Source organism: Gadus macrocephalus, chromosome 2 (genome assembly GCF_031168955.1).
Source record: "Gadus macrocephalus chromosome 2, ASM3116895v1".
In the NCBI taxonomy this organism is placed as follows: domain Eukaryota; kingdom Metazoa; phylum Chordata; class Actinopteri; order Gadiformes; family Gadidae; genus Gadus; species Gadus macrocephalus.
The window spans coordinates 1,735,777-1,762,380 of record NC_082383.1 but is presented as its reverse complement, the minus strand read 5'-3'; the positions used below and the strand labels follow the sequence as shown (position 1 = coordinate 1,762,380).

Genomic DNA, 26,604 nt, shown 5'->3' with positions numbered 1-26,604 from the left:
CCGGGGAGTGACAGAAATAAACGAGAACAACACACAGATTGTTGAAACAACAGGATGCTTTCTTATATATAACTTGGTTAAAACATAACACTGATTCGCATTACAAAGGACCGACACATTTACGTATGCAGTCATTGAGCGGACACTTTTATCCAAAGCCACTTGTAGGTTAGTGATAGCTCTATTTACCTAGTAAATAAAGTGGTTCATAATGTGCCATTACTCTCTTCAAAGAGTTTAATGTCAATGAGATATAGTGCAAGTACTAAAATCCTTGTATAAACGCTATAGAATACTATACACGGTATATATACACACTAGCCTACAAATATTAGTTAAGTTATCTTTTAGTAGCATATGGCAGCATATATTCACATTTAAATGACCTACAATTTACCTGCATTTTTGCTGCTTAAGTAATAGGCAGACGTTAAAAACCTTCACGTGCATGAGAGTTGGCGTATCCCGAGCTTCAATGAAAAACAACGTTATATCTATATATATATAGTTATATACATATAGATAATACTGTTAATAAACACTGGGGATCTGTAGTGTTATATGTGTCAGGATTTCAGTCACAGTTTTTAAGTTACAGTTTCAACGTCTCTCATGAACGAGAATTTGTAAATGGTCGATCAAATAAACAGTCAATCAAATACTTAAAAAATAACACTTAGTAAGCATTAAAAAAAATGTTTAAGGTTGATGAGCTGACAAAGCAAAACCTAATTTGCATGAATACCATTATTAAGTAGTTTCTATATATAGCAGCAATAGATTATGTTAAAAAATCATGTTACATAACAAAAATACAAGCATTAAGAGTGCACTTGGCTGTTTTTAAAGGATAGCAAAGTTAAAATACAGTTAAGAGCTTCTTTTTTTAGTAATACTGATGTTCTATAAGTTAAAAACGCGAGTCTAAAATAGACAAAAGTTTCTCTGTTACAAAAACGCTTCATCGATCCAAAAAGATCAACGTCGCATTTGAGGTCAGTATTGGCCGAACAGTAACGACACGAGGCCGGTGAAGCTGAGAAACAAGCACAAGCGAGGCTCAAACCCTCGCCCCTCATGCATCACGGCTTTGTAACACATTGCAACACAGATCACCTAGAGGCCTCCACCACCTCCACAGTCCCTCCTCTGTCGTGGAGCTGGCTCTGTGTAGGCACTTCAGGCTGAGTCAGCAGCAGCTCTCTCTCCCTCTCATCACATTCCTGGCGTTTCTCCCCTTTGTTGTGGAGCTTCTCCGCGCTGCGTTCGCAGGTCACACCTTGCCTTTGGCCGAGCGTGCCGACACCGTCTTGATGTGCACTCCCTTGCGGCTCACCTTCACGTGGATAAAGAGCGACGCCGGCGACAGACTGGAGCCGTCCGCCTTCAGCAGGTGGATATGACGATAACCTGTGTGAAAATCACAACACACACACACACACACACACACACACACACACACACACACACACACACACACACACACACACACACACACACACACACACACACACACACACACACACAGAAGTAGTGTCATTCATAGACCAAGGTGGATACTTACATTTACATTTTTTTCCAAAGCGACAAGACAAGTAACAAGAAGTAGAAGAAGATAGAGAAACAATATTTCGTTGTTGGTACAGTAAGGATGTACAATTGCTAGGTTGACCCCTCCCCCATATACTACAAAGAAGTTGTACTATATTTAAGTGCCAGGACGTACAACATACAATAAGTGGGTACATTAAGTGACAGGAAGTACAGGATACAATAAGTGGGTACATTAAGTGACAGGAAGTACAGCATACAATAAGTGGGTACATTAAGTGACAGGAAGTACAGCATACAATAAGTGGGTACATTAAGTGACAGGAAGTACAGCATACAATAAGTGGGTACATTAAGTGACAGGAAGTACAGCATACAATAAGTGGGTACATTAAGTGACAGGAAGTACAGCATACAATAAGTGGGTACATTAAGTGCCAGGACGTACAACAAACAATAAGCGCATAAGAGAGGTGTGGGGGGTAAGGGGGGGAGGCTATTGCAAAGTCCAGGTGAACTCTACTTGCAATAGAGCTAGTGCAATGCTGCAATGCTAACAGCAGCCATGTTTTGCTTGTGTGTACCTGTGCGTAGGCTAGTGAAAGGAAGGGTGAACTGGCCCACAAATTCGTTCTTGGCGGTGTGCTCGTGGTCCTCCACGACGAAGCGCACCAGGGCCAGCTCCGGGACCTGCAGCTGGAAGCTCAGGGTGCAGTCCCACCGCGGGTTGAAGCCTGCAGGGGGCGCCGGAGAGCTGTCAGACACCTTGTAGCTACAGACTAGAACCATCTGCCTTTAGTCAGGGGATAAACTGTTTTCCTACAGCTGTCTGTTTATTTCCAATCGATATAAAGTGGATAGTCTCTGGGGGATAGACACAACAACACTTCATATAGGGTAAGAATAAAACATTTATAAAAAGAAACAAAGCAATAGCAACTCCCTCCCCCCACACGTAAAACAGTCAGACACCATTACAACCTTCAAGTCACAACTCAAAACTCACCTGTTCAAACTCGCACACAACGTCTAACTGATCACTGTTTTGATTGTTTGTTTGTTTTGTTTTGTCTTGTTTTTGTTTTCTTTTTTTTATTTAATATATTTACTTATTTTTTTATTTTTTTATTTTATTTTTTTCCACAATGTCTTGTTTTTTAAACGATTTATGATGACTATATGCTCTGTAAGGTGACCTTGGGTGTCTTGAAAGGTGCCTCTAAATTAAATGCATTATTATTATTATTAATAGTGTGGCTTTCTTTGCAACCACAGTAAATATATATGTATTTTGGGCATTTCAATTAATTAAGCCTCATATCCCCAGTGTAAACTTAATCAAGTGGGTAATAAAAACTCCATTGTGTTAACAATGGACTTATGTAGCTTAAAAGACAGCAAACATATCTAAAAAAAGGATTTGATTACCGTTGTTGTCGATGCGGTGCGTTTTGTCTCTGGAATTGTCGATGGAGACCCCGTGGATCTCCACCCACACCTGGGGGTCCACGATGGCACTGGTCTTGGTCTGGATGGGCTTCGGCAGCTGCTGCGCCGACAAGATCTGGATAAGGGGGAGAACGGGGAGCTGTTTTAAAGACCCACTCTGGTTAAAGGTGACACATCATACCACGAGGTGTGTGTGATTAGCTGTTGGATGGATCAGTCTACCAGCCTAACCCCGTGGGCTGCAGCAAACGTTACTCATCTAACTGTCATACGTCTAGGTGGACACGCCCACTTGTGATGTCAGAAGAGGCAGTTTAAAAAAATAATAATCTAATCACACTCACACCTGGTGGTATAATATGTAACCTTTAAAAAAAGGAGGCAAAAAGGTCAAAGCTACGGCTGGCTAATCATCATTTTAAGCGAGGCAACGCAACTCCTCGGCTCCGCGGGAGCCATCGACGTCACGACTTAAAAAGGTCCCATATTATACCACCGGGTGCGAGTGTGATTAGCCGTTACAAGCCGTGTTGAAACTCAGCCTCTTCTGACATCACAAGTGGGCGTGTCAAACCTAGATGTACGCTGGATAGATCGGTCTACCAGCCTACCCGGTGGACCGTAGCAAAACGCTGCTCCTCTGTCCTTCATACGTCTAGGTGGACACGCCCACTGGTGACGTCAGAAGACTTGACCCCCCTAACGGGGGGGACTCACGCGTATCGTCAGCTGCGTGGGGACGTGCCCCGGACCCCCACCGGTGTTCTCGGGGTCGAAGTTCGACGCGGGCGTGCGCAGGAAGCCGGGCTTGAGGATGTAGCCGCAGCGGCCGTTGGGCAGGAAGCGGCCCTGGTTGAGATCCATCTGCTCCCCGGGGGTCTGGAAGTTCAGCGCCACTGAGAAGGGGGGGGGGGGGGGGGGGGACACACACACCGGGAACCGTCAGACCACCCCAACGTCTCATCAAGTCGGGGGTTTGCGTTGAATTGTGCGCTCAATGGTCGGTTGCATTTCGTTTTTATGTTTTTTATGTTTTTTTATTTTGAAGGGTAGGTGTTATGCCACCGGGTGTGAGTGTGATTAGCCCTTACAAGCCATTTTGAAAAACGGCCTCTTCTGACATCACAAGTGGGCGTGTCCATCTAGACGTACGCTGGATGGATCGGTCTACCAGCCTACCCGGTGGACTGTATTTCTTATTTTATGTTATTTAAGCTGGAGAAGTCTCATTGAGGTTAAAAATCTCTTTTACAAGAGAGTCAGACAGGCAGGCAGCAGCACAGTTCCAGACAATCATTTAAAAAAACAACAGAGAACATATGAACAGAGTCACAGTCAGAGCATCATCAAACAAAGCATGTACAGACAGAAGAGCCAGCTTCAACATCATTAAGAAAGGATTTAAACCTGTTTATAGAAACCAGCTCCTTAAAGGTTGGGTATGGAATTCTCTTTTTTGGCCATTTTTGCAAAATTATTTGAAATCCTAATCATAAGCCACTTAAAACCACTGATTTAGAAGTACTGACATGAAAATTAAACAAGTCCATCATCTGTGGAACGGGCAGGGCTCGAAAAACCCCAGCCAATCATTTCCAGACCCACCGAGTGGCATTGGACAGTAAGTACGTCAATCAAACGGTCGTACTGCACTCCCCCTCCCCCTCTCCCCGGGCGTGACCCCTTCGTGCACGTACTCATAGCTCGTGACCCAGAGCAAGCTTCTGTTTGTTGTTATCCTGCGGTAGCTACTGGAGCTAGCTAACTAGCTAATGGCTCGCTCTCGCGCATCTGTGTTTGCTCGTGCATGATTACGCGTCCAGGTACTTGGAATGGGTGGAGTCAGAGTCAGCGTTGAAGGAGAGGGGGTAGGACCATTTGAGTTGTGTATTTTCAAAATCTGCTGGCGTTTCGCAAAACCCATACCCAACCTTTAAGTTTCAGCGCACTTTGCAGCTGGTTCCATGAAAGAGGAGCAGCATAACTAAATGCCCCTTTGTAGCAAGTATTGCTGATCCATCCATCATACATCTAGGTGGACACTGCCACTTGTGATGTTTCAAAAAGATGCATTTTGGGTGAGGAGTTGCAGTAAAGAAGGGGTGGGGGTGGGGGGGGGGTGTTAATCCCATGGCTACGAGTCCGACCCATCTGTGATATTTTTTTTTAGTGCAGTCCATTTCTAACCGCAATGGCAAAAAGCAGTTAGCAGTTCGCATCGGATTCCCTCTGTGAGCCGCGTGTCTCGCATCGCCCCTACCCATCTGGCAGCCGCTGTTCCACATGTCCTGGGGGTCGTAGTTGGAGGACTGGAGACGCTGGCCGGCCGGGTAGATCCGGCTGAGCTGTCGGCTGTTGTGTTTGACGAAGAGCTTCCCTGCGTCGGCAGACAGGCAGAAGATGGTGAATGGTGAATGGACTGAATTTATAAGGCACTGTTCTAACCAATGGCCACTCAAAAGTGCTTTACAATATTGCCTAACATTCACCCATTCATGCACACGTTTCACACACCCGACGGCAGTGTCTATCATCCAAGGCGAATCGAAACTAGCAACCTTCCGGTTACCAACCAGCCAACCCGCTCTACCTCCTAAGACCAGATGGCGTGAGAGGTGGTGCTGGTGTAACAGATGTTGTGTTGATCAAAACCCACACAGGGTGCGCCCCGTTACCAGTGTCCTTGATGAGCCTCAGGGCCTCGCTCTCGGAGAAGGAGGACATCTCATTGGCTGCTTTCTCAGACAGGTTCTGGAACCCACGGAACGAAACGCTGCGGCAGTACACCACCAGTTCAGACAGCTCCGGGCTCAGCTTGGACGAGAGCGCCTGTGGAGAACAGGACAAGTTCTCACACAAACTAAATACATAAAAAAATGTAATTCGCTTTTTGTTGACATCAGTCGACAGAAACAGGTCAGCTCCTCACTACGGCAGCCTTGGTTCAGAGACCTGCAATGCCGCACACACACACACACACATGCACGCACTTGCACAAACACACGCATGCACGCACACACATGCACAAGCACACACACGCGCACACACACACACACACACACACACATGCACGCGCCCACACAGATGCACGCAAGCACACGCGCGTCAAAAAACAAGCACACACGCACACAAACATGCACACAAGCACCCACACAGACACACATGCGCGCACACATTTCTGTTGTTTCGATACTTAATACAAAAAAAAAAAAAAAAAAAAAAAAACTCTTTATATTATTCCTACAGTAACGCCCCATCTGCATCGCTGTTAAAATAACCAAACCGTTCCACCCTCCACCTCAAACCCTGCCCACCACTCCCCGAGCCCGTGACCTTCCGGGGGTTCACCTTTGTGGGGTCCCTCTTGCCGCCGGCCAGCGTCTCGTCCTCTGAGCTGGACGAGAAGCTGCTCTCCTTGCCCAGCTGGCCCAGGTGGGGGGTCTCCCTCTTCCCCTTCACCAGGATGCGCCCCCGCAGCTCCTGGGGACGCACACAAGGACGGACACGGACACACACAGACCCACACACACACGCAAACGGATACAAACACAGTCACAGACACGCAGAAGGACACATTAGCACTGCAGTAGATGCATAGGATGCATTGAACTAATTAGGGCAGATGTTAGTGTGCGTGTGTGTGTGTGTGTGTGTGTGTGTGTGTGTGTGTGTGTGTGTGTGTGTGTGTGTGTGTGTGTGTGTGTGTGTGTGTGTGTGTGTGTGTGTGTGTGTGTGTGTGTGTGTGTGTGCGCGTGTGAGCAAGGTAATAACCAAGTGAAATCTTCCTGAAGCATGCACATGTGTTTTGCATTGATTTTATGAACAGTGTACTTCCACCTCCGACCAGTGGATGGCGCTCGGGCTTATAACCATCTTACTACATACAGCCTCTGTACATTCACACAGAACCTCGTCTAAGTCAAACCATGCTGATTGCACCAGATGTGTCTAGCTGTGATATGTCTGAAGAGGGATTGACTTGATTTTTCTGCAGATTACAAACTGTGTCAACTCTCACTTGGCTAGGTGTCATGTTGCACATAAACCACATATCACGACAAAAGGTGTTACTGTGTGTGTGCGTGTGCTTGTGCGTGCGTGCCTGTGTGTGTGTGTGTGTGTGTGCGTGCGTGCGTGTGTGCCTCGGCCCCTGTGCTTGTGCGTGCGTGCGTGCGCGCGTGTCTCGGCCCCTGTGTGTGTGTGTGTGTGTGTGCGTGCGTTTGTGTGTATCCGCCCTTGTTTGCGCACGTGACCCTCTACCCCGGGCGTCGGCAGCTCTTCCAGCGGTGTCTCTCTGAGGGGCCTGCTGAGCAGCTTGTTGCCCAGGATGGAGTGCAGGTCGCGGGCCATGACCGCCTGCTGCTCCACGGAGCAGTGGTTCTCCAGGGACAGGATCAGGGGGTACGGGGACGCCTGAGAGACACAGAGAGAGACAGGTGCACACCGGTGAAGAGGACGGTAGAGAGAGAGAGACAGGTGCCCATCGGTGAAGAGGACGGTAGAGAGAGAGAGACAGGTGCCCACCGATGAAGAGGATGGTAGAGAGAGAGAGACAGGTGTACGCCGGTGAAGAGGACGGTAGAGAGAGAGAGACAGGTGCCCACTGGTGAATAGGACAGTACAGAGAGAGAGAGACAGGGACTGTATGTAACTCCACCACAGTGTTGGAGTCCAACACAGATCATTCAGGGATGGTGGAGGCCGAGAGCCAAGCACAAGGCCTTGTTATTATGTGCCATTGTGCTTTAATTGTAGGACCGAACAATGCTAGATGGCATATGTGAATATTTTCTAACAAAAGCGTACACAAAGCATTTATATTGATGTTGTGGTTTTAGTTGTATTTCTTTAACTGCACTTTGTTCTTCAAGCTCTTATGCGACACTTTTGATTATGTTGAGATTATCCGGAGATGTCACTATTAACAACAGACGTTATCCGTTTATTCGCCCTTCCGATTGGGAAAGCTACTCTGCAGCCGGTTCAGTTAGAAACGTACCGACGTTCGAGGACCTTTGTGCAGCACGGTTTGGATGCAAGGGTTAGGACCATAAGCCCAAATGACCCACAACACCTTAATACTGACTTCATGGTATTGTTTTCATTTTGATTCTATTAAAAATGGCTTAGTTATGGCAGATTTATGTAAAAATGGGATTATACAAATGATCTGCCATTGTTCAACAAATCACAATTCCTCTTTAGAGAACCGAAGAGGCCTACAATTTGGTTTGTATCTTAAGGACCTTCCCCTTAGGTAAAACAATACATGGAAGTCAATGGGGAAGTCATGGTTGTTAAGGTTGGTACAAGTACATATATAAACCACACTTAAAGGGGTAGATCAGACTGTCGATATAAATGTCTGTGTTGATAGAATAATGTAAGAAATAAATCTAACCTTGCATCGCATGAATCATCGCATTTTGAGGGACTACTTTCTCAGCAGCAGCGGAATTTAACCTAGGTATCAGTCCGCCGCTGCCGTCGCCTACTACCAGGAATATAACACTGCTGCTGAGACACAGCAAGTCCCTCAAAATCCAATGCAATGCAAGGTTGGTTTTATTTCTAACATTATTCTATCAACACAGACATTTACATCGACAGTCTGGCGTTATAGTTGATTTGCCTCGGGTGTACTGTGGAGTGGGTAAGACTGTTTTATTAGCAGGCAACTATTGCACGTTGCCGTGCGCTAGCCTAGCACGAGCAAACTCTGCAACTAGAAGGACTGAATGAAATGTGTTGAAAAATGTCTCCAAGGATAAAGAACACCAAGGCTAACTTGTGAATCAGGCCCTACGTCCAAAATTCCGAACTACCCCTTTAAGCAGGCCTCCGAAAAGTAATGTACTGCTTCGGCCACAGGGGGCGCCATTACTCGCAACCAAACAAAAACAATCCGCCCCATTGTTAAATCAATCGACGAGCTGGCATGTAACCACACACATTTTCCTCAGAAAAAAAACAAGCGGCGACGTGTCTGGCTCAAGCCTTTGATATTAAGCTTCCTGTGTTGATATGGACGTCAGTGTCTGCCAAAAGGATAACGGTGTCGGCCAGACGTGGGTTTACCTTGAAGGCGTACTGGCCGATGGTCTTGATGACCTCTTTGAACGGCACCTTGGAGGTGAGGGTGTGTCCGTGGTAGATGACCGGCTCCCCCCGGTCTCCGTCCCAGCAGTCCAGCTCCACGCAACGGCAGCCTTGGTGGAGAGCCCTGTCGCACACACACACACACACACACACACACACGCACACACACACACGCGCGCACACACACACACACGAACAAACACATGCACTCACACATACTCACGCACACAAACGCGCATATGCACACACACACACGCACGCACACACGCACAAACATGCACGCAAGCACACACACATACATCCTCACACACACGCACAAATATGCACACACACACACACACAAACATGCACATGCACACAAGCGCACACACACACACACAAGCACAAACACACAAGCACCCGCACCCAAGCACACATCCACGCACAAACACACACACACACACACACACACACACACACACACGCGCACAATAATCAACAGCCTGATCATTTCCCAAACCTAGTCAGGAATAGTATGGTATTATTTTACAGAGCTTGGCTGCAGAAGTCAGACCAGGCCTTGACTTGATTCTGGGCCACAGTCAAGAGATTCAACTGTTGCCACTTCTCGCATCTGTGCGTCAGTAGAGCATAGTCTTGAGATTAATAACCGGTGCCTGGCATGCACATACCATGTGTGTGTGTGTGAGTTTAATACTTAAAAATTGGCGGTTGGTTTCAAATGAAAATTTTTACCATTTGCCCGAGTTGCCAAACTGAGGCCCGGGTAAAAGATTCCTGGAACATATAAACCCCCACACACACAACGCCATGTTGCTCCATGTAGACTACAGTCAGGTCAAGGCATGTTTATTGATGTTTAGGGTTTCGTTACTAAATGAGAAGCTATAAATATCCCAAAACCCAAGGAGCCAAAGGCGTCACCACAGAACCCACAGGTTGTTCCTGCTCATCAGGGATTATCATGGCCTTGATAAGCCTTCGTCTCTCTGTGTCTCAGTGTATGTTCTAGGTCTCAGTATCTGATGGACCGCTCAGTACCTGATCTAGGTCTCAGTACCTGATCTAGCTCTCAGTACCGGATCTAGCTCTCAGTACCTGTTCTAGCTCTCAGTACCTGATGTAGCATTCAGTACCTGATCTAGCTCTCTGTACCTGACGTAGCTCTCAGTACTTGATCTAGGTCTCAGTACCTGATCTAGGTCTCAGTACCTAATCTAGGTCTCAGTACCTGATCTAGGTCTCAGTACCTGTTATAGGTCTCAGTCCCTAATCTAGGTCTCAGTACCTGATCTAGCTCTCAGTACCTGTTCTAGCTCTCAGTACCTGATGTAGCATTCAGTACCTGATCTAGCTCTCTGTACCTGACGTAGCTCTCAGTACTTGATCTAGCTCTCAGTACCTGCCGCAGCTCTCGGTAACTGACGTAGCTCTCCGTATCTGACGTAGCGCTCCGTACCTGATGTAGGGCTCGGTGCTGCTGGTGCCCGTCACCTGGTCCTTGGACAGGTAGGTGTTGTGCGAGGAGGAGATGAAGTAGTCTGTCAGCGGGCGGCTCATGTCCTGGGTGACCCGGGCGTGGTCGGGGTTGAACACGTCGTTCTCCAGCGACAGCATGTACATGGTGAACCCGTTCTGGGTCATGAACTGGTTCTTCTGGGCTGTGTAGAGAGAGGGGGAAGCCGCATGTTACCTCTGGTCGTTCAGTAGCCTCGGTACACAGACAGAGCCGCTGCGGCGGCGGCCATTTCATGTCAGGGAGGCCCCAAAACAAAATGCACACCTACACTGCGAAAACTAAAGAAAATATAGACTAGTGTAGTTTACTTGACTTCAGTGGTTTTATCTAATCACACCATTTTTTTGGACTTCAGGCTGAAGATTCTTAAGATAATATTACTTGTTTCAAGAAAATTAATTTTGTGCCAACCAACTTAGACATTAAAAGTAATTCTAAACAATTGAGCATTTCACCGTTGGAGGCATGAATATGCATTGAAATTGGGTCCTATATGTAGTCGAATAATAAAATAAAATTCTAATTTGGTGCCGTCTTGACCGAGAAAAGGAAGAAAGTGACTTTTGGGCGCTTGTGGATTGAAGACAACACCATGCACCACGATGCGCAGCTTCGCTGGCCACTCCCGCTGATCTAGATCAGTGGGTCCCACCCCCTAGTGCTTATAGTCTTACGAGAATCCTCCCCTCTGAAGGCCGATTTAGGGTCGTTTTAGACGCAGAGACGTAAGCACGTAATTTACACAAGGGACTTGTTTTAGACAAGTTTTGATTTACGGTTCCTTTAAGGTTCCTTAAGGATTGCGCGTGTTGCAAGGGGATTCTCCGCCAGAACAGTAGGGGGAGCAACGAACGAATCTGTGGGCGTGGAAGTGGAAATCGCTGGCTTGTTTATATTTATAATTATCATAATTCGTTCTTGTGTTTTCTTCTTCTCCTTCTTCAAAATTCTTCATTCGCTTCTGTCACGGCCTTTTAAAAATGGCGCTATTATGCTGTAAAACCGGAAATGTGAGACTCCTGAAAGGATGTGGTTAGCTGGCCAATCACAGTCTTTGCGAGCTGCGTAGGGCCGTAGTGTTTTAGTCGCAGTCAGGAATTTTGGGCGACGCACTTAAGCACGTAAGGGGGGATATTTTACCGCGCAAGGGGGGGTTATGTATCTTACGTGCTTACGCGTTACGTCTAAAACAGAGCATATATCGGCCTTTACTCTTCCTATTTACTTCCACGCAAAAATCGTCATATTGCGTCATCTTAAACAGGAAGTGTTGGAGATCGATACAGATCTCTCCAGTCTCTCCAGAAAATAAGGGAATGACCATTCAAAAATATGAGTGGGTTTCGAACGACACAAAGCTTAACGGAAATGGGTGAAGTTTCCCTTTTTTTTTTTTTTTTACTTGTTTCAAGACTCACATCAACCTGTTTTAAGAATGGAGCCCAACTCATTTCGATAATGTAAGAATTGATTGGGGAAAAGATTGTTGTTATTGGTCAATATTAGTCCTACAGTACACCGCATTAGAGTGTGGTATAGCCCTTGCTTTAATAATAATAATGACTTGGAACTAATAACGCTAATCACACATGCTATTGTGTGCACAGCTTGTGGTCGGCTGATAAGGCGACCCGGTCCCCTGTAGATTAAGCGTTGGTGCGACCCACTGGTTCTTTGCTTATTGAAACTGAATGGAAGGCCTGTTTACAGCCGGACGCAGAGTCTGGGTGCGCGAGGGGCCATTTCTTTCGGTTTTCATCTAAACTATTTCATTTTAAGCGCAGTTTGAGTGTGTAACTGATAGACCCAATCCATGGCCCTAGCCACCCAGAAATCATAGCAGGGCCTTTTGCAAACGCTTTTATCCAAAGCGACTCACGACCATTCGCACACACATTCGCACACCGCCAGCTCGTCGGGAGCAGTCAGGGTGAGGTGTCTTGCTCAGGGACACCTTGGCACTCAAATAGGCGGAGTCGGGGATCGAACCAGCGACCTTGTGGTCACAAGCCAACACTAGTCTACAGCCTCCGGAGCTGAGCTGACCCACGGTGTGCGCGCCGGCGACCCACCCCACTCGTTGAGCTCGAAGCTGAGGATGAGCGTCTGCGCGTGGTGCAGGGAGGCGTCCTCGCCCTGGTCCCCCAGGAAGTCCCGGAGCTCGGCGGTGGACAGCACGCAGCCGTTGGAGGAGTAGTGGCGGAACACAGCGTCCAGCTCGGGCCGCCGCAGCAGCTCGCGGCAGAACTCCTCGATCTCCTTGTGGTGCAGGCGGTCGTCGCGCGACCGGTCGCACTTCTGGAGAGGGAGGGAGGGAGGGAGGGGGAGAGGGAGAGAGGGAGAGAGAGAGAGAGAGAGAGAGAGAGAGAGAGAGAGAGAGAGAAAGCGAAGAGAGAAGACAGACAGAGCGACGGAACGACAGAGAAAAAGAATAAGAGGGAGAGTTAGACGGAGTGATTGACCCGTACGTACATCGTGAGTCAGCGAGGTGGATCAGGGTGGACAGCTCAATCGATGGGGACCGACATTCCATTGTGCGTTCATGCGCAGGTGGAGCTTTGTTTACTTTTGTACCTGAACCTAAAATAGACTCTTCTCCAGGGACGTCCCAAAGGAGAGGAAGAGTTCAACCGGCCAAAGCGGCCATTTCTCCACAATGCTCCCTACCGCCTTTTGAGTTAGTTTCCCCCCCCCCCCCACCTCTCCTCCCAGACACTGACCTTGAACAGGGAGCGGGCGTACTGCTCGTTCAGGTCGATGTTGATCATCTGCAGCAGTCTCTTCACCTCGTCGTAGCTCATCTTGCCGTCGCGGTTCTCGTCGGCCCGCCGAAGGTACCCGCTGATCCAGGTGTCCCCGGGGGACAGGGTTAAGGAAGACAGGAGCAGAACCCCATCCGTCACGCCCAACATTACCAGGACATGTTCGAAGACATCGCAAAATATGTGTTTGCGATGTTGCGATCCCGAAAAGAATTGCTGTTTCAAGGTGATTCATTTTGTGTTTTTGGAGATTTGGGAATAATAGGGGATCTCTTATCTCAAGTGTGAAAGCAACACGGAATTGTATTATTGTCCCGTTGTACCGCAACCCAATTTCCGGTAGCTGACTGCCAATGAGCTGATTATGGTAGTAAAGAATCCCAGGAGAGAACAACACGAACATGACTAGAATGAAATCAACGACGAGGTTGTAAATATGAAAACTAATAATAACGCTCATTTGGAGCCTATCGTTGAAGGCGTTCTGTTATGAGATGAGATGAGATGGGGGGAGGTTTATCTCAAGACTAAGCACATTTTGTTAATGGACGAGAGAATTAAAACGACAGCAACCAAGAACATTATGTTGCTTACTTTCTAGCAGGCCAACACAACTAACAACGCAACTTAAATTCATGAGTGTGCGTTTGACCTACATTCAAAGAACCCATCTGCAATTCTCTCTCTCTCCCTCTCTCCCTCGCTCCCTCTCTCTCTCTCTAGATAAACAGAGAACTGGAGATGTCTGTAGACTTAGACAGCAGTTTATCCACACTCCAGAGCCATGAGGGTTAGTGATTAAACTCATGAGGATATTGGGACTATTATTAGCTGGTGTTAGGATGTGTCATCATAGCCACGATAGGGATGCATATCTCCCCGGTGTTAGTGTTGGTGCTCATGGGAGTTATCGTCGCCATGGAAACCATTAACCTGGACATAAAAGGATATTGGTCTAGCTTCTCCTTCTGGGACATGTTGCCCACCCGTTCCTTCAGGGTGCGGATGCCCCGCACCCAGCTCTGGGCCTCGCCCTCACAGGGACACAGCAGGTCCAGGCTCTTCCGGGGCCCGCGGAACACCACGGTGAAGCAGTTGGTGTCAGGCACCGAGCCCGCCAGGCTCTGCAGCGCCTCCGACTGACAGCCCTCCCGCACACACTCCACCTCCGTCACCGCGACTGGGAGGGAGGAGAGGGGAGGAGAGGAGAGGAGAGGAGAGGAGAGGAGAGGAGAGGAGAGGGGAAGAGTGGAGAAGAGTGGAGAGGGGAGGGGAGGAGAGGAGAGGGGAAGAGCGGAGAGGCGAGGGGGGAGAGGAATCAAATAGAAAGGAAAGGATAAACGAGAGAAGAGAGGAGAGGAGGCAGAATATGCTTTAAGTGGACTAAATATACATATTCATTTCATCTGTAATCAATGTAATGAAACTGGGGGGGGACATACGGCGTCTGGCCTGCAGGGGGGAGTGTGGGCATGTTGGGAGCACACCGGATCGGCTGGGTGGATTGGGTCTGATTGCGGACACCTGCTCCCAATCAGACCAATCAGCAAATAAAAAAGACTTATTGCGTGTGCTTCCAGGCAACCCCAGTTTCCATTCGCTCATTGAACCTGCTACAGAAAACAACAGCACATTTTTCAAAGACGAAAAAAAAAGTTTTTCCATCGGATTTCTTTTTTTTCCCCAGTCGGCAGCACTTTCGACTGAATACCAAAACAGAAAATGATACAACTAGTCGAAAAAATCGAATAAAACAGTTTGACCAGAGAGTCAGGTGCTCAATGTTTCAGGGTATCATTAACTCTACCCTGTCAAGTAGTGACATCGCAGTACGTTGCACACGGCAACCAGCATAGTGCTTTTAAAACATGAACCACGCAGCCAAGGCAGGCCTATCAATGGACAAGATATAGCTCTTCCCGTCTGGATAAAATTAACCCTGAACAGCAGCCGCTAGAACCAACCATCCACTGGTCACACACTCTGGTGTGAGCTATGCCCTTAATTAAACCCAACCGGTCACTCTCGGCCACATGGTCGACGTGTGGGCCATTTCTCAGGTTACCGCAAAATATATTTTTACTTCCCGATGCTGTGGCGCAAAGGCATTCCTCACATTTCTCCGAAAAATCTATAAATGCTAAAATGTTTTAAATATTTACGACCGGCAATACTGTTTGGTATTGAGAAAAACCACCCTTACATTTGTTGTTAAAGGGCACTTGTTCAATTGGTGCTATTGCAATCCTGTTCATATATCGTATGACGTATCACAACATCTAAAAGTAGCTCCATCTAACATCGACGGCCTAACATCGTGCGAGGACCACTTCGTGTGTACTGTGAGGGTCTGTCTGTCCGGGACGCTCAGTTCAGGACGAACGGCCACCGGCCCGCCCTCAGAAAAAGGGCCTCACCCCATCTCTCTCTCCTGACGCACGCTATCCAATCCCCTGCCGGTCGCGCCGTCCATCAACCAATCACACACTCAAGCGTGTGCCTGTGTGTGTGTCAGTGTGGGGATGTGTGTGTGTTGGAGGTCTTCAGGGGTCTAACCGGAGCCTTAAGATCTGAGACCCGACCCCGGGACCTGAACAGGTTATGCTCCACGTTTTATCATAGTCTGGATCGGGTCCCATTCTATTCTCGCGGGTCCCGGGTGTAACACCTGAGTGGACGTGGTAAGACCCGCTACCAGCGCAGATCTAGTGAGGAACCCGTGGACCTGATGTTTAGACTGACCATCAGGATCAGATCACAGAGTGCCCGGTGAACCCGGTGAAGCTGGCATATGTTACATGGGTAAGACACATCTCATCTTTGAAGGCAAAACAGTAGCTGATCCACGTCAGGTCCATCTGGTCTTTTGAGCTCCTATTAGGCTACCACATGTTGCGTCCGACATCACTAACGGTTCCAGCAGAAAAACAACATGTTCAGTACCATTTTAATCACAGGGTACGTCCGGTCCATTAAATGCCCCGTCTCTTCTCAGATCCCGGGTTTCTCCCTTCGTTTGCAGGCACCGGGAAGGGGCTGTTGTTACTCAAAACGACAAAAACGGGTGGGCATATCCGTCCAAACCGGATCCCCGAACACAATTCGAGTCTGTCATTTTGGACCTAATGAGTGATTAAAGTACACTCTGGTTAGATTATGTGTGTGCATGTGCGTGCGTGTGTCGATTAGGTGTGTGTGTGTGTACACTGCACACACACACACACACACACACACACACACACACACACACACACACACACACACACACACACACACACACACACACACACACACACACACACACACACACACACACACACACACACACCTAATGGACCTTAAATCTCAAGTCGGTAATCGATTCTACCCACTAGTCGGTTATTGCGGTTATTGATTCTATCTGCAGTGATTGATTCACTTCTTTCCCCCGCCTGCCAGAGTTGCTGGTCCGAGTCTTAACGCACACAGCAGGTTACCACCCAGTTACAGCTCTCAACACCGTCTCCCACTGCTGGAGCTGGGAGTATATTTAAACCTCCATGGCTCCCTCCCAGGCTGCCCCACCCTCCCCCTTCCTTCCCCTTCCTTCCCCTCCCTCCCCCTTCCTCACCCCCATAAGAGCAAACACACGGCGGAGAGCAAGGGGCAAATGCAGGACATTCCGGACAGAAACAAAGATACGGAATGCACAGAGTTACGTTGGCGCTGGTCAAACAGGCCGTAAAAGGTCCCAGGGGGACAGAGACACAGCCAGAAGGACAGGTGAAGGACACCTATAAACGGAGCATCACGTGAACATCGTTTTTTTAAATCGGAGCAAAAGTATTTTTTACTGCACGAGCGTTGAGTGTTTCCGATGCAAAGAAAGCGTTGGACCGGAAATTGACCTTTGACCTTGTTGCTCTCTTCCCATAAAATAAACTGGCCGGTTTGTATTGCAACAGAGGCACTGTTGTGCATTCCGTCTTCGGTCTTAGATTTACCTATGAGACTAATTTAGCAACGTTGCTCAATGGCCTACCGCAGTGGCATTAGTCCATAGCGTTTCTCGTAAAGCTCTTCACCAAGGCTGGTTTCCCATGGGGCCCTGGGGAAGGGCCCTGTTTACAATGCCTGCTGTCAGTTTACCTCAGGGCCCCTAGCAGGGGGAGGTCAGTGGGCATTAATCCATGACTGAATACGTGGTGTCCCACATGCCAAATACCCTCAAAGTACGCTTTGAGTCTAACAACTTAGTTCCGTCAATTAAATCATAACCATGAGCATGGTCACGTGGTGCATACGTGCGTGTGCGTGTGATCCACGTTAAAAGATGTGTGCGTTCTACTGCCTGAGTGTTCACCTTGACACACCCTCAGAGAGAGAGAGAGAGAGAGAGAGAGAGAGAGAGAGAGAGAGAGAGAGAGAGAGAGATTTACTGCAGATGGGTTCTGTGAATGTAGGTCAAATGCGCACTCATGAATTTTAATTCAGAGAGAGAGAAACTGAATGAGAGAAAGAAACAGAATGAGAGAGAGAGAGGGAGATAAGGGGTCGTGAGTCCAGAGATCAAAGAATGACATTCCCGAACCTAACGAGGAGTTTGAGGATTACTGCCTCTTGGATCGTGGGAATGGTCCAAGGGCTCCGGGCCGCACCTCGCCCGGCCAGTCATATGATGATACATGAATAAACGGCCTTCTAAGCTTCTCATCAAAGCAAAACATGTTTCAAATGGGATAGGGAAAGCGGGGCGAGGTCAATGATATATATTGACGAGGAACATTTGCCGATGAGGACAGTATTAACGCTGATAAGTGATAAGCGCAGCGACGAGTAAGTTCTTGGGAAACTCACACAAATAGAGACCTATGGTTTAAAATCACACGTAGACACGTTTATACATTGCTTTATACATTGCATAAGCACAATGTCACTTCCTCCTTTTTCTGAGATTTCATCTGAGAAACCTTTCGAGATGTGCCAAGGTCTGCCAACTGTTTTCAGTTTTGAAATTAGAGAGTTTTTTGTGTCAATAATTGTAAGGTACACTTTATGTACTCATCAATAACTTACGTTGGTTAGTTATTATATTATTACACTACAGGTATTCACATTTGATGCTGAATCGCCATCATCATTATTATTAGATCCTATTAAACAAACCATAGCCAACAACAATAACCCAACGTCTTACCATTCGTTTAAAGCTGCAGTATGTAATATCTAAGAGCACCTTTCGTTGACCGCAAGGTCACACATATAACCAAAAAACACAAAAATAAAACTACAAAGACAAAAAAAGTGGGAACGTACTACGTATCCCACTACACAAACTATATTTGCTGAGCACGTGGGCTGTGCGTGCCAAAAGGTCCTGCTTTAAAACCAACTGCTGAAGAGGCACCTACATGTCTGCTGGGCCTTGGCCCGGCGGGAGCTCTTGGCGGTCTCACACCACACGGTGACCCCGTCCTCCAGCAGACGGAGGGTCCGGCTCTTCTGCCAACGGGAAGAGCGCACCTTCACCATGCTGGAGCCCCCCAGCATCACGCGGACGTCATCGTTGTCCTGCACACCTGCGACACACACATCACGGTAAAGGGTAAATGGACCGCATTCATACAGCGCTTTTCTAACCAGTGGTTGTCAAAGCGCTTTAAAACGTTGCCCAACATTCACCCGTTCAGGCACACATTCATGCACACGTTCACGCACCGACGGCGGTGTCGACCACGCGAGGCCACAGCCAGCTCATCCGGGAGCAGTTAGGGTTAGGTGTCTTGCTCAGGGACACCTCGGCCCTCGAACTAGCAACCTTCCTATGTTTTCTGTTGTGATTGCGTCATCGCGCCGTAGACAGTAATCACGAGTCACGTACCATTGTGTGATCCACTCCCTTTTCTTTCCGCTAAAGTCATAGCCATAACCATCATCATTGTCACAGTCCATTCGTTGTTGGAATAATGGGCTTCCCCACCTGTCTTGGCTTGTGTTTGTGTACACACATTGCTTCTACCAAAAGCAATACTTGGATGTTTTATATACAAAGCTGGAGCGACCTCACTTGACCCCTACGGGAAGGAGCTCCCGGTTTGCTGCTGTGGGGCGGTGGTGTTGGTGAGTGTTATCTCAGAAGGGAGACATAATGACAGAGTCATTAATGAGCGCTGGATAGAGCGCGCCATCGTCCACACCTCCCAAAACATCAGTTCAGCCGAGCCACTGTGTCATTAAAGGCTCATTAACAAAAGTAACTAAACGTGTTGGGGAAAGGGGAAATTGTCTGTCGCCTGGCATTTATCGTTTATCATTATCATTTATCATCACAATAATATCCTGGGCCCTATAACAAGGTAAACAACAATTTAGAAAAGGGAGTTAAAATTTAGAAAACACTTTTCGTGAGTCGTGGATATGGATTCTTGAATACATAAACCAACTGTACGACCAAGTACAGCAACTCTGGGACAACAAGAAAGACAACCCAATGTTTGTGTTGAATCACAGCAGCACCCAACCCTTCTCAGGTCCTCGGGTTGCCTAGCCTGGCTAACGCCAGACCTCATCTCAATCTACATTGAGATGAGCTCTGGGAACCACGCATTCATTTTCTCGTATTTGAGGCGTGGTTTACGATTGCCCGGAGCCGTTTACTGGGCGCTACGAATGACTGTCATATGAGTCTGTACGTAGCTCATAGCCAATCGTATCGATTATACCAGATGACGTATGTAGAGGGACAGGCAGCGCAAGGCAGCATGGGTATACCCAGGCTACTGGTTGCCATGGCGGAGAAGCAACCTCTTTACAAAGCTTTATGCTTTATGCTTTTAAAGAGCTGTTTAATCCATAGCCAACGCTCATAGCCTTTCTATCCACTGTAGCGTTGACCCTCTGCAGCAGAGTTCAAGAGATTTAATGACGTCTAACTTTTTAATCACCCCCCTTTGTTCTTCACACCAAACCAACTGTAACCGCCTCACTTGTGATCGTCCTGATTGCCCAAAGAGCCGACTGAGTTCCACGCCGGTTACCAAGGCTACAGCACAACAGAGCCCCCTCCAAGTACCCCACCCCCCACCCCCCACCCGAGTATCTACTGCTAAAGGGTGAAACCACATGGACGTGTAGCAACAAATGAATACCGCATACCGCCACGGCCACAGATTTAGTTCTAAGAAACGCGCGGGGAGGAAAAGAAAACACAAAGGCGGCCCTCACAACACTCCCCTCCGCCACCACCACCACCCTCTAGCCTTGAACCACAACAACCGAGATTCCACTAAGAGTTGCCAGGCTGTTACTCAAAACACGGCATTCCTCGTTGCTGATCAGAGAGGCAAACGGATTCACAGGAGCTGTTGAAACCACTCAAAGTGTTTCTTAGTTGTGCGATAAGATGAGTTATCGGCTGTTCTGAATTTAAAATCTAAAATCGTAGCTTTATTCTTCACGTCAGTTCCAAAATGAGGAGGATGCACGCATGGATCCCACATCTTTACCGAAGCCCACTTACAATATTACAATGATAATTAGCAGGATTCATAGGATTTTACTTATGTTAAAAAAACTGGTGCCAAACGCCTAAGGAAAGGCCCATTAGGTGGAAAACAAGGTAATTGGTGATTGGGGGATCAGTGCATTGACCACCGTGCGTTAACATGGAAATGCCCGGTACGCAGAGAGTATCTCACCAAGGGGACATTCTTAAGTTGTGTACACGCTAAGAAGAGACATCACATATTTTCCCAGGTGCACATCAACAGTGTGGCCGGCCCGTGGGACGGGCCTCCGATAGGGGTGAAGGGTCAGGGATCCAGCTGCTCTCAGGCACATCGGACTGCACTCTAACCCTCCTTCCTCAAGCCTATACTCGCCGGCTCAGCATCATCATCGTCTTCTGGGGTCTGGCTCAGGTTTCCTTCGCCATAACAACTGTCAGGCAGTCTAGCGTGGTTGTGACGATTTTTACGCCAGTGTGAAAATGTCCGTAATTAGCATGACGGAGATACGATACCGGGGGTGGGGCCTGGTGAGTATCTCATGGTTCGCGCCATGGTTTTTCCTGAAAGGAGAGAAGGACCGGCAGAGAGAGAGTTGGTGCGAGCTGCAGTCTTTGCAGTTCTATAAGACTACATCTAGGAATCCCATGAACAGTGGAGACTGAAACGCCAAAGTGAGACTTTTCGATAACGCTAACCAGCAGATAGGAGGTTCTCGGGAAAAGAGAAGACAGAGCTGAAACAGATTTTATGAAGGTCCCATTTTATTTTTTTAGGTCCCATAAACTGCTATGGAGGGTTTTCGTTAACAAAGACTTCAATGTCTGAGCAAGAGCGCATCTTGAAAACAGCTCTTCAAGGCAGCTATTAAAAGGAGCTGAATTGAAGCCAAATAATTTTCCTTCAGACGAGGCCAACCCCTTAATGTGTCAACAAGGTCACTCTTTGAGAATGCGACTTTATAAATTAGTATTGCTGCAAAAGAGGCATTATTGGGACACCTTGCGATAATGTTAAAAATAGGCTACTGCTGCTATGCATAGAATGATGTAATCGTGACCTAATCATATCCTCCAGTCATGCCATCAGAACACATGACCTGCAACGTTTGGATATCCACAGATCCACTGTCTTTCCGTCGTCTTGTTACGCTCCCCGGGACACGAAACAAGTTATCTTTCCCACTTGGTTGTTGCCAAATACCCGACAGCCTAAAACGACGAATCACTCTGCAGCTAGGGATTTACACCGTAAGGTCAACAACATCATCACAGCCCAGAGTTGCTGAGTGGGCTAAATCCTGCCCGGTTTCCTCCTCCCACCCCCTAGGACAGCAGCACTGCAGAGGTTTACAGTCACAAGTCACCAGCTTGATTTCTCTAAACAAATCTCTGATTTAGTGTGAATATTGCCGACAGCAGTAGCTTTGATTAAGGGCTATTACGAGTTCCATGAAAATAAGATCTTCTTGATGCCATGTTTTACCCTTGCACAAGTGGAAACACACACAAGCCTATCAGAGCAACACCCGACTGAATAAACAGAGGTCTGTGTGGCAGGGCCTAACAGCACTGGATTTTTGATACTACATTTTTCAGAATAAGCAAGTGCAAGAATGTGATTATGTCATTTGCATTTGAATTGACCCTTGAAATCAAAATGAGTGTTTAATAAAGTATTTAAAGAGTTCATTAAACTGGCTGAAATAAATCATGAACCAAACATGTCGTCGCAGTGTCTGCTAAGTCCATCCCGCACCGCAGTGCCAGTGAATAATGAGCGTCAAAGGCAAACGGGGGAGCAGACAACAATAAATGGAGCACGAAGATTCAGCTGTTGTGTCTTTAAATTGCGAAAATACTAGAGATCCTGCATGTAAATGAACGACCAATGTTTATTGATTGGAAGATTCAAAACCTCTTCCCACACTTTGCCGTGTGATTTATCATGCGTCAAGCAACTGCCTGTTATTTCACTTTGGAACTTCCACTTCTACAGCGTGGACACACGTGGAAAGGTGACATAAACTAGGTCAGTTTTAATGATATAATAGGCGGTTTGGGATTGATGACGAATGAAAGATGTATGCTACAATACCGGTTTTCATTATTTTACGTCACTTAAATGGGACAACAACATGACGTAAACTAGAACCACAAACACACCCGCACACACACTTGTCTGTTTGACACCTTACTCGTCATCGCCAGACCTCTGAGGGGTTGTGTCAGCAGTTGTCTATTTCTGGCGATTCGTGACCATGAGTTAAAAACATTTGCGGCTGAGCTGGACCCGTTTTATTAGGGATGAGCAGGCCCACTACTACCCTTAAAATAATGTGATAATCATTATTTTAAAGAAAATTAATTAAAGTCCTATATCAAAAGAATAAGTTGATTCAAATGTGTCATTTTGATCTGTGAAATAAATAAATACTAAATAAAATAAAAATAAAAATGTTAACAAGTTTAATTTGGTTAAATTCAAGTGAGTTGAGCGAATTAAATAACTCCAGACTGAAAAACTGCAAAAAAAAAGTTTTTTACTTATTAAACGTTTTTAAATATATTGTGCATCGCAAATCGAATTTGCCTTTTTAAAATGTTCTCACATAAATGTCTTACCAAGTTTCCTCAGAGGGTCGTTAGACTTTTCCACCGCTGTCTTCTGTTCATTGCGACTAGCTGCTGGTGTCTTGCTGCTCCCTAACATTATTCAAAGTCGAGCCGAGCGCAGGAGTGAAGTCGTGGGGGCCAGACCGAGAGCGCAGGTGTCCTCCCCGGAGCTAGTATCGGCGCTTGTGGCTCAAGTGGTGTGTGGGAGCAAAGAGGGGAAAGCTGAGTGCGAAAGTAATTCCCCGAACCCAAGTCCCTCCCAAGCATTGCGATGCCCGCGCGATGTGCGTAATTTGATGCCAATTCCATGCGCGCTTTAAGTCCCTAAACAAACGAAGGAACGCGCCTATATGATATATAAATCTGCTGCAATGTTTCGGTTTAAATTCTACTACTACTGCTACTACTACTTCTGCTCAAAGGGCGTCACTGATTGAGTTATGTAATGGGAACAGCTGAAATGAAAAGAAAAGGGGCGGCAGTAAGAACTGATTTGTTTTTAGGGGAAATGTTTTTCCCCAGAAAAAAATACTACTTAAGAGGGATACAAATTTAAAAGCAACTAACAGAGTCGCTCGAGAGAAAAAAAAGCATGGTTGTCTTTTGTCTTGTTTATTTATCCAAAAACTATAATCTGGCTCCATCTGGTGGTAATTAAATGTAACTGCATAAAAGAGGGCCATACGCAGGATAGATTTTTAATATAAACTTATCAAACCTCGATGAGATTTTAATGTTAAATTTACCCTTAAATGGCTTATCCTGCCAAACTGAATGTATTGCCTGCAGTTACATATATGAAATAATGACATAATTTCATCCATGTTTTTCTTACAAGCTGTTGTGTTTAAGTGTAACTTACATTTTCTTCATGTACAAGTAACATCGAAACCTGAGTGGAAAAATACTACAACTGGCTACCCGTGCACTGAATGCATATACTGTAGCCATGCTCTGAATAATCAGAGTAACACACAAGGGTATAGCCCTCCAAACCACATGGGTTCACACACTGTCAACAAGCAACACCCGGTAATCCTGCCTCGGTTTAGGTGATCTGCCACATTGTAAATGAGTAAGAAAAAGACCCATGTTTTGCAGTTGTCTCAATGCTACATGAAAACACAAATCATGCACTTCCTGATCAAAAGGCTATCCACCATTGCTTGAATTGTGAAGCCCTGGGAGCACGCCCACAGTAGTGTGTATATTTCATCTCTCAATTGCAGTAAGAACCGCGATAGACGGGGGAGATTAACTCACGTCTGGTAAGCCGCTCTCAACCAGTGATCTATGCAGCAGCATAAACTAGGGCTTCCTGCTGCATCCCTCCCTCTGAGACAGAGAGAGATTCTGGATCCTGGAATGCAGATATGATAGTGCCATCAATCATATGAAACCTGCCAATCAAGACTCACCACCAAATATGCCTACTTCTCACAAATGATGAAGACGGAAGTATCTGTGAGGTCATTGTCATAATCTTAATCTGCCATAACCACGTCCTTCTTAGTCCTGTTTGGTGTGTGTGTGTGTGTGGGGGGGGGGTAACCCTAAACCTAACCCATTGCATTTGCTGGAGACTCGCAAGGGTTCTTTTCATTCAAGTACTCAATTCGTCTGTTGTGATTTAGCCTTGCATTTGCATGATGAAGGAGACAGGACCATCACGCTACTAGACAACAGAGTACATTCCGTTTGCAATAGTGGCTAAATGGAATTACTGTCCCCAACCCTGTACAATGCAACCGTAGTGGGTTTGCATGTGCGAGGGACACTCCTGCTACACATAAAAGGGACTTTATTCTGCACTGTCCTAGAACTACAGCTGGAGGCTCCATGTATATTTTATGTAGGGGACTAACCAAAGGGTTAACTCATTTTGGCAATGAATCTTTCTTCAATTAATGCAGTAAAGCCTAAATTAATATTGGCTTATGCCTCTGACTATCAGGCTGTAGGCTTTATGACGGACACCTTGGATCAGAGACCGTCTATTCCCCAGAACTAAATCACTCATGTGAACGATCCAATGGACAATTGGAATAAAAAATAAAAGCCTGTTCGGTCTGATTATCAAGTACAACTCGTACCGTGGTATATACTGATCGAGCCTTATTCTAGTGGGAAATATAATATAGATGCTATACATGTAAATACAGAAAAGGGAAACTAGTCTCTGGGAATTAGACTGGCCCTGCGCAAATATGGCCTATTTGGCTACTACCTAGCTGATACGATTTTCATCATTCCTCTACACAATTTACACCCCAACCCGTATTGAATATCAGAATGATTGATCAACGAGTACATTATCTTAGTCTTTGGCTTTATTCATAAAACAATGTAAACCAGATAGCCTATGCCCGTCCCAATGTAGCTAGATAATGTTAGCATTGCTAATACGAAACCGCTGAATGCAAAACACTAGGAATTGCATCGCGTTTATTTCTTTATGGGCGTATTCATAAAATGAAATTGCTTGTAAGATTAATTATCGATCGTTTTATTTATTATGGGGTTTACTATCCCTATACCTTCACTGGCTAACCAACGTTTAGCCCACGTTAGCTGGCTAGCTTATCATTAGCAGACGACGCACAAACACTGCACATTATGTTGAGAGAAAGCTGCGCCATAACGCTTGGACTAGAGTTTAAATCATATTTCTCTAGGAACAACACAAATATATATTCAGAAAGTGTGAGCCCTGCCGACCAACCCTTTAAAGCAGGGACTGGCCCTTTGCTGTTGTGTTCGAGGTCGCAGCTCAACAATAACTATCGTTTGTTTACGCCGCATAGTTACTCCAGCCCATTCGCAACACGGTATTACTCCGCTCAACGGCGAACATTTTCACAATTAATAATTTCACGGTGGTTGGTTTGCTCGAATGACGGATATAACATTGACTTTAGAATAACAGAACGAATCGACGTTATCAATCTCGACCAAACAAACACGTAGTGTTGTTAACTCGTACAAACGGTTAAAGGGGACTACTTTCCCGAAGTAGAACGTCTTATTGTAGTCGAAATGCTGGAGGACTTCTATATTTGGTAACCCACGTATGGGTGTATTAACGATAGTTCAAGGTAAAATAGCTTTTATATGTAACAGATATA

The 26,604-nt window shown here is 46.5% G+C and overlaps 1 protein-coding gene across 3 annotated transcripts; it reads right to left on the bottom strand.

The window, feature by feature from the left end:
• Positions 1 to 38: 38 nt before the first annotated feature.
• Positions 39 to 26,433, bottom strand: LOC132471008 (1-phosphatidylinositol 4,5-bisphosphate phosphodiesterase delta-3-A-like). Of its 3 annotated transcripts, XM_060069980.1 has the most exons (16): positions 26,202 to 26,433; positions 24,743 to 24,839; positions 18,771 to 18,938; positions 14,332 to 14,560; positions 13,339 to 13,468; positions 12,691 to 12,916; positions 10,559 to 10,760; positions 9,079 to 9,223; positions 7,261 to 7,413; positions 6,349 to 6,480; positions 5,676 to 5,829; positions 5,261 to 5,377; positions 3,718 to 3,896; positions 2,980 to 3,115; positions 2,136 to 2,285; positions 39 to 1,410 (listed from the first exon to the last, which is right to left on the bottom strand). In XM_060069980.1, the coding sequence occupies exons 3-16, from the start codon at positions 18,907 to 18,909 to the stop codon at positions 1,274 to 1,276; spliced, it is 2,229 nt and encodes a 742-aa protein (XP_059925963.1). In that variant the 5' UTR covers positions 18,910 to 18,938; positions 24,743 to 24,839; positions 26,202 to 26,433; the 3' UTR covers positions 39 to 1,273. The 3 variants fall into 3 exon arrangements, with proteins under 3 accessions (XP_059925963.1, XP_059925955.1, XP_059925969.1); XM_060069972.1 differs by lacking the exons at positions 24,743 to 24,839; positions 26,202 to 26,433 and adding an exon at positions 23,489 to 24,693; XM_060069986.1 differs by lacking the exons at positions 18,771 to 18,938; positions 24,743 to 24,839; positions 26,202 to 26,433 and adding an exon at positions 23,489 to 24,696.
• Positions 26,434 to 26,604: the final 171 nt, after the last annotated feature.